At 44.1% G+C, this 8,928-nt stretch overlaps 1 protein-coding gene across 1 annotated transcript; it reads right to left on the bottom strand.

Moving 5' to 3' along the window:
• Positions 1-5,510: 5,510 nt before the first annotated feature.
• On the bottom strand, positions 5,511-8,592 carry LOC111949035. Its single transcript, XM_023964936.1, has 3 exons — positions 8,400-8,592; positions 7,903-8,247; positions 5,511-6,505 (listed from the first exon to the last, which is right to left on the bottom strand). Exons 1-3 carry the CDS (start codon positions 8,440-8,442, stop codon positions 6,081-6,083), a joined length of 813 nt encoding a protein of 270 aa, XP_023820704.1. The 5' UTR covers positions 8,443-8,592; the 3' UTR covers positions 5,511-6,080.
• Positions 8,593-8,928: the final 336 nt, after the last annotated feature.

Genomic DNA, 8,928 nt, shown 5'->3' with positions numbered 1-8,928 from the left:
GATCCTTGTGTCGTGATCTTTCCTGGTTCCTGCATCTGGGTGTGTTTTCATTCCTCATAAATATGACACTCAACGTCCAAATAACAAGACTATAAAAACAGAATTCATACATTAACGGTACATTACATATTCATATAAAAATGCTAAAAACAACAGGCATAAAAAAATCCAAGTGGAAAGACATTACAATCTTGGAAACTGAAGGGGTTAAAAATGTGTCCATTCCCGTACCTCCAAACTTAACAGTGATTATTAGGAATGCTGTGCCTTATATTGGTGAGAGCTAAAATCATTTAATTCTCTGAGGCATTAAGACTAAAACCATTACTAAAATGTCTAAAAAGAGCCTGTGAAAACCAGCCCCAAGAAAACATCTCACTAGCACTGCATCACCATGGTCTTTTGAATAAAATCCACAGGGCATCATTATGAGCATCTTGTAACTTTTGCATGCTAGATGTCCTGTAGTCAATCCACAGGTGTGGCGTATATAAAACAGTGCAGTAATATTTAAAGAAAATAATTTTAACATGATCAGAACATGGATTAAACCTGTGCGCGAGAACGTCTGCTAGAGCATAGAAGAGAAAATTGTCTCTCATTAATTATATGACCAAGATATTTAACTTCATGACTAATAACTGAATGTGACTCCTAAAAAATAAATCAGAAAAATGATCAATGATCAAAACTGCTTTCAACAAAATTCACGTGTTTACTTGTTTAATTCATCACAGACCAATATTTACCAATATTGTTACAGTGAAAATTATCTGTTTTAACCCTCTTGATGCAAAAATGCTTCTAATCACTTCTGCTCCAAAGTCACTTTCATTTAGCAAAAACTTACAAGAAATAACTGAAGTATATTTTATTTTGATTGCTGTAAATAGATTAGTGCATGAAAGGGTTAAAGACATCAAATCTTCTTAAGATGACTTCCATATGTTTCTATATTTCATTATTGTCAGTAAACTGAACCCAGAAAAACTTTCTTTGACTTTAATGCTGATGACATTTAGTTTTTGGGTGCCCCCTTGTGGATGTTATGTAGTACTGTGTTGTTGCAGGTTTTTGTACAGAGTTTTGTTGTTTCCTGTCACTGTGGGCTGCACAGCACAGTAGTACACAGCAGAGTCTGTCACTGCAGCAGAGGAGATCTGCAGATTTATCAGTTTATCAGCATCTTTCACTTCATGAGAAAATCTAGGATCCAAACTCTGTAGTTTTTCTTCTGATCCTAAATGAGAGAAGAAGAACTCTGGAGGTTTTCCTGGAAACTGTCGATACCAAAAGAAAGAATCACTTCTTGAAAGTTTGGGATATTTGTAGGACAGAGAGACAGAAGTTCCTTCCAAAGTGGACTCTTCCTTCTTGACTGCAGGGAGTTCTTCACAGCTGACATCTAAAGGAAGAGAGAAGTCAGATCAGTGATGGACAAACATCAAATGCTGAAATGGATCTTTGAAAGAATCCCATCAACCTGTTCCAATGACTAGAAGCAGCAGAGTGAACACAGATGTCTGCACAGACAGCATGTTGGATGAAGCTGTTTGGCTTTTGTGTGTTGAACTGTGTTGAAAGTGGAAGTTTGTGTCTCTTCTATAGTTCACTAACAGCTCAGCTCCTCCCTCAATCTTTCCATATGCTCTTTCATCTGATCTTCCTCTTCTCTTTCCTCCTCTTAAGGGCGGCCGTGGTGGAGTGGTTGATCTCTGATTAGAAGATTGCAGGATTTATTGCCCGTCAAAGTGTTCTTGGGCAAGACACTGAACCCCACCTTGCCTCTGGTCTAAGGTTGGCGCCATTGTTCAGCAGCGGAGCCGCCATCAGTGTGTGAATGTGTGTATAAAAGGGACTGTAGCTGTAAAGCACTTTGGCCTGAGAGCAAGGAAGAAACATGTTTGGGGGTGGGGGGCCTGGGCTTGCTCCGGGGGGGGCCGGCACTTTCTGGCTCCTCTCTCTCTGTGTGGGGGTGGTGGTGCTGGGCCTGGGGTGTCTGCGCCTCCGGGGGTGGGGCCCCGGGGCTGGGTGGGCCTGGCCCCCTTGCTGGGGGGGGGTGGCGGGGGACAGCTGTTTCACCACCGGGGGACAGTCTATCATCTGTCCCCAACTTACCCCCTTCCTCATATAACCTTATAATAGGGTGAGGGGGTGGGGGGCTTGGCCTGCGATGAGCCTTGGGGGGGGGGGGTTTACTAGGTAGTGGCCCCCCTCCTGTGGTTGCCGTATGGAGTGGGCCCCCCCTCTTTCGGTTTTTTTTGCACCTTAGACATGTAGGGCCCTTGGTAGGGGGGGTGCTTGGACATCACTGCCAGCAAGCAGCAGATGTCCTCCTAGCACCCTACCCGCCAATTTTAACCGCACCTTAGACATTTAGGGCCCCTTGGTGGGGAGGGTGAGGGGACGTCACTGTGAGTAATCAGGAGATGTCCCCTTAGTGCCCTACCCGCCAATTTTAACTGCACCCCCCTTAGTACACACACCCCTCCCCCCTCAATATATACATCCCAACATAAACACACACACATGCACACACACACCCTTTCAAACACACATACACGCACACACATTTTGCAAGGAAGGTGGGACCTGGGTCCGTCTGTCCCCTGCCTCTTCCCTGGTGGGGGGTACGGGCCCCTTTGCAGCGGCGGCCGTGTCCCCGGGGTGCCGGCTTCCTGGGCCCGGCGGTGCTCTCTCCGCGCAGTGGGGGGGTTCACATTACATCTGAGCCGGGGGTGTCTGGTCCCTGGGGGGTGGGTTCTGGTCCTTGCTCCTGAGTGCTGGGCCCCGCCAAATTTCCAACTGTGGCCGAGCCTGGTCGGGCCATATTTACAACACCCCTTGTGGGCCCTCTTTTTTCCCCGGGGTTCCCCCCTCCTGGGCGGGGGCGGCGGGCCCCTGCCTCGCTCCTCCCTGGACCAACCGTGGGCCGGGCGGATGGCTGCCTGGAGTGCGGAGCGGGTCTCCCTTGGGGGGTCCTGGCTCGTACCTGGGGTTGGGGCGGGGGGGTGCCCGGAACTCCTGGGTGGTGGTGGGGTGCTCGTTTGGGGCTGTGGGCGTCCTTCTCCGGTGTGGCCCTGCGTTGGGTTCTCCCGGCGCGGCGGGGGGGCTGCTCTCCTGGTTGGGCTGGGGCGGCGCTCTCTTTCCCTCCGTGCGTCCCTCTACATTTGAACCTTACCATAATGATTAACAACCAGTAAACTTGTTGCTTTATGCTGCTTCATGGTCTTATCCCCCTTCCCCTCCTATTATCACCCCCTACCCCCCCTCTCTCTAACGTCCCTCTCTCTTCTTCCCCTCTTTCCTTTTCCATCCGGTCCAACACCAAAGATTTTCAAACATGATTGAAATTAATAAAGTTTGGCCTCAATTACAAAAGGGGTTTATTCAGACATACCTTTGGTTTGTCTGAAGATTAATAACCCCTCTTGTTAAAGTAAAATATGTCCAACACAAGAGGCCCTCAGCTCTCATCTGTCTGCCCAGCTGTTGGACAGGACAAGTTAAAAAAAAAAAAAAAAAAAAGGAAGAAACATGTTCTATAAGTATAAACCATTTATCATTGCTGCACCTCACATGAGGTTTATCGAAGGGTTGTCTGGTTGCACAGTTGTTGACTCTCTCACCTCACTGAAAGAAGGTCCGGGTTTGAATCTGAGCTGGGACCTTTCTGTGGTTTCTGTGTGGAGTTTCCATGTTCTGCCTGTGCATGTGTTGGTTCCTTAATTACCACAGTCAATAAAACGTGTCATGGAATCAATGGAGTCTTTGATTTGCCTGTAGTTGTGTGTATATGTCATTTCTTTGAAAAAACAAATGTCACAGCTGACCATTTGTATTAAAATCCCATGTCAAAAAAAGTATTTCATAACTATTTTTTCAGGATCTAATCATTTAGATGCAAAATCTCCATGTAAACTGAATCCACTGAAAAATTATAAATACCAAAGTCACTTGGTGTGTTAAGCAGCAGACTGTGACATCACAGAAATCAAAGACATATGTGAAGTTGCTTAGCAACACACTTAGACAACAACATTTTAGTCGAGTTGAGAAAATATTCTGCAAAACACTGTCCAAGAAGTATTAGTAAGTCAGATTCCCGAGAAAATCTTTAGTTGCAGGTTTGAGTCGAAAAAATGCCAAAATTTAAACTTTGTTATAATATTTTAATTCATCCAGCTGTTTGAATAAAATGCCTCAACACATTGACATTTTAGATCTAATAATTCTAGCATTATTTAGTTGAAAAATCAAACTTTTTTGAGTTTTTGAGCCTGATATAAATGTAACATGTAGACATGTTCATCTGGGTACAAAAACATCAATCTGTGGCCTCATCATCCTCTCACGGTTCCTCAGGGTTCTATAATTTCACCTTATCTGTTTTCTGTTAGCTTAAAACCTTTGGACAGCACATCAGGAACATCAGTTCACATTTTAATGGTGATGATGGTCAGCCTTTGAGCGCCCTCTACAGGATGTTGTCTGTGCTCTGCAGGTTTTTGCACATAGTTCAATGTCAAAGTCAAAGTCAACTTTATTGTCTATTCTCCACATGTGCATCACATAGAATGAATTGAAATTCCGTTTCTTACTCTCTCATATCTGTTCAAAAGAAAAAAAAAAGAAAAAACATTATAAAATAAAACAAATAATTACAAAGAAAGAAAAGAAAGACATTTTACACAATTAGCTATTAGCTATTAAAGTGTGAGTGCACTTAAGGCAGTATCTCTAGGCAGTGGGGGAGGGGGAGTTTAATTTGAGCACTGTTCATGGGGGGATATGGGTGGTGGGTAGGTGGAGAGGGGAGAGGGTGTTTAGCCTCCCGATGGCCTGGTGTGTGAAGCTGTTTCTGAGCCTGGTGGTGCAGGAGCGGAGGCTCCTGTACCTCCTCCCCGAGGGCAGAAGGCTGAACAGGTTGTGTGCAGGGTGGTGTGTATCCTTGACAATTGTTAGTGCTTTGCGGGTGAGGCGGTTGATGTATAAGTCCTGCAGGGAGAGGAGTGGTTCTCCAATGATTCTCCTGGCTGTGTTGACTATGCGCTGCAGGGATCTCCTGTTGCTGTGTGTGCAGCTGCCCCCCCCCCCCCCCCACCACCACCACCACACTGAGAGGGAGCTGGAGGGGATGCTCTCAATGGTTCCTCTGTGGAATTTGGTCAAGATGGCTGGTGAAGCACCTGATCTTTTTAGTTTCCGCATGAAGTAGAGACGTTGCTGACCTTTCTTTGCCAATGATGTGGTGTTGGCGGTCTAGGAGAGGTCCTCACTGATGTGAACCCCCAGGAATTTTGTGCTGCTCACTCTCACCTCAGCAGTACCGATGATCAGTGGCAGGTGTTGAGTGTGGCCCCTCTGGAAGTTGACAACAATCTCCTTTGTCTTGCTGACATTTAGCAGGAGGTTATTATCTCCGCACCATTTTGTCAGCAGATCTACGTCTTCCTTGTAGTTGGTCTCATCGCCCTTGGTGATGAGACCCACCTGAGTTGTTTCGTCTGCAAATTTCACAAGGTGGTTGGTGCTGTGGGTTGTTGTGCAGTCATGTGTCAGCACGGTGAAGAGCAGCGGACTACGCACACAGCCTTGGGGTGCCCCGGTGTTGAGAATGATTGTATTTGAGGTGTTGTTGCCGGCACGTACTGTTCGTGGTCTTCGGCTGAGGAAGTCCAGCAGCCAGTTGCAGATGGGGGTGTTAACACCCAGCTTGTCTAGTTTGCAAATGAGTTGCTGTGGTATTATTGTATTAAATGCAGAGCTGAAGTCTATGAACAGCATTCTCACATATGCGTCCTTTTTGTCTAAGTGGGTGAGAGCTGGGTGGAGAGCAGAACAGATGGCGTCCTCTGTGGATCGTTTGGGTCGGTATGCGAACTGAAAGGGGTCCAGGGTGGGGGGAAGGGTGGATATTTTTGTGTGACATGACTAGCCATTCAAAGCACTTCATGATGATGGACGTTAGTGCTATGGGGCGGTAGTCGTTGAAGCAGGATGGTGATGGTTTCTTTGGCACAGGTATGACGGTGGTAGCCTTGAAGCATGATGGGACGATGGCTTGCTCCAAGGAGATGTTAAAGATGTCTGTGAAGACATCCTTTAGCTCCTCTGCGCAGTCCTTCAGCACAGTCTGGGATATTCTCTGGACCCACAGCTTTCCTTGGGTTGATGGTCGAGAGTGTACTCTTCACGCTGGCAGCTGTCAGGTGCAGAGTTTGGTGGTGGGGGAGTGGGGGCGTTTTCTGTGGGTGTGTGCTGTTTAGTCCTTCAAAGCGTGAAAAGAAGCTGTTCAGGTTGTTGAGAAGGGGGGTGTTGTTCTCACAGCTCTTGCAGAATTGTAGTCTGTGAGCTTTGCAGTTTCCTGTCACTGTGGGCTGCAGAGCACAGTAGTACACAGCAGAGTCAGACACATGAAGCTTCTGGATCTTCAGAGGAACTGATCTGGGTTCTGAATCCAGACTGGATGAAAATCTCTCCTTGAAATCTTCTGCTCCTTGATCTCTTCAGTTCAGTTTGCTGCTAAACAATCATGTCAGTGTTGTGTTGATGTCAGACAAACAGAGTTGTGTTCATACCGAGACTCACAGCAGCCAGCAGCACAGAGATGAACAGAGGCTTCATGTCTGCAGTGTTGAGGAACTAAGAGCTGCAGAGAGTAGGAAGTAGCTGAGATCTCTTTTTAGTCTTCATTAACATTAAGCTGGTGGATGAGGAGGCGGAGCCTGATCACAGTGACAGAGCTCGTTCACTGTCAGTCTGAATTTTGTTTTCTAATTAAAGAAAATTAGACATTTTCACAAATAAGAAGGAAATATAATTCATATTTCATCCAACCAGAACATCTGAATGACAGAAGAAAATGTTTGTTTCCTTGATTTTGTTCAGACAGCTTGAGCAGCGTCAGTCTTCAGTCCTTAGAAGATTACTGCATCAAATTCACGTCAGTCTCCTCTCTTTAGACGCACATCAAAGTTTCTGCTCAACGCTTGTCCAAAAATGCGTTTAGAAACTAGATGCTCCTGATCAGTGTGGGAGGAGCTACTGTCACAAGTTTTGCCTCATCGCTGCATGAGAGCATTAACTGTAAACTTTATTTGTAAAACAGTTTTTATACTCAAGTAACACAAAGTAAACACATTTTGTGTTATGGTAAAAACATTTTTCAATTTAAAAGCCAAAATCAAAAACAAAACCTTCACCCTCAAAGTTTAATAGCCTATATTATTTCTGACATTGTAGTTTTGTGCGTTGACACCATAAAGGAGTTGCAGGGGCTTCAGGATTTAAATTTTATGAATTTTGAGTTAAATCTCTAAAAAAAAAAAAGTGCCCCTGGAAGGAAACAAGGTCATCCTGAGTCTTCTCTGACCACCTATGGTAGAAGTACTAAACACCTCACTACCAAGGTATATCCAGTATTATTGATACTTTTTTTCTTTCTTTGACATTTTTATAATGTTTCTTTACTTTCACTCACTTTTGTTGTATGTTTTCTGATTTGTATGTATTTTAATCTCTTACTTGTCTTAGATTTTTATTTAAAAAAAGTAATATTATGAATACTAACCACCATATAACCCCCAAATGTTATTATAAATTCATTTTTACAAATTAAATCACTGACATAAACACAAACATTGGGGGTGGGAGCTGATAAGATTTTCTTCCACCCAATTATTTCTCGGTCACTTTATCACTTTCTATATCTAATGCTCTTGAAAGCTTTTGATTGTGTTTTAAAGTAAAATTAAAAAGATTGGTTGATCGATCGATCAATATCAAATGTTAGACATGCGTTTCCTCACAAAACAAAACTTAAAATGCAACAACCAAGAGGCATTTATATCATGTAATAGAGATCCCCTTAGTGATAGCATTTTATTATTGTGTCTTTACTCTGCAAATATTTGTACAGAGTTTTGCTGTTTCCTGTCACTGTGGGCTGCAGAGCACAGTAGTACACAGCAGAGTCAGACACATGAAGCTTCTGGATCTTCAGAGGAACTGATTTGTCTTTGAGTTCAGCATCAAATCTGTCTTCCTTGAACTCTGGAAAATTTTCTTTTGTTGTTGAAAAACGTTTCAACATGTACTTTGGGTAACTGTTCACTTCTTGTTTGTACCAGAACAAATAGGCATATGTAGCAGCAGTCTCAAAGCTACAGTTGAGTGTAAGAGAGTCTCCTTCAGCAGCAATGACTTCTCCTCCTGGTTGGATCACTTTGTCTTCTCCTTTACACTCTGAGGAAGAACAGAACATACAGAGGAAGAGATGAATCAATAAAGATGATTGATTAAAGGACAACAATCAGCAGCTTTAACAGCTCTTAATGTACAGCTCAGTAATGTGTTGAAGTGTTTGAAGAGGAAACATGTTGATCTTTGTGTCTTACCAAAGAAAAGAGCAGCAAAAAGAATCCACAGCCAATGTTCCATCTGTACAACAAGGTTTCAATCAACAGGAGAAACTAGCTGATGTTCAACATTCACTCTGACAATTGTTCTCTTCACAGCACCACTTCTATTGAATGAATGTTGAACACAGAGCTGAAGGAGAGCCCCGCCCACTTCACTATGTCGCCCTCTAGTGGAGGAAAGAAGCTGTATTCAGCTGATGAGGAAAAGGTGAGTAATGTTCTTCATGTCTTCTGGCAGAAAGATGAACACAGATAATGTCAGACAGTTGTAGGTAGATTGAAGTCTGTTTTGATACTAAACTGAATCACATATGCACTGATGAGTCTTTAGTGCAGAAACTAGTGGAAGGTTTATGTGGAACCTGGAAGCAGGTTTGTCAGTGACATGCATTTTCAGCATTTAATGATGGAAGTGAAACTGTGTTGCCCTGTAACCCTTGTGCTATCTTAGGCACTTTAACGTTGGGAGTTGGGTCATCTAGACCCACTAGACAGTGCTCTGAAC

Source organism: Oryzias latipes, chromosome 17, assembly GCF_002234675.1.
Source record: "Oryzias latipes chromosome 17, ASM223467v1".
Classification (NCBI taxonomy): domain Eukaryota; kingdom Metazoa; phylum Chordata; class Actinopteri; order Beloniformes; family Adrianichthyidae; genus Oryzias; species Oryzias latipes.
The sequence above is the reverse complement of the archived record's forward strand: the minus strand, read 5'-3'. Positions and strand labels throughout refer to the sequence as shown.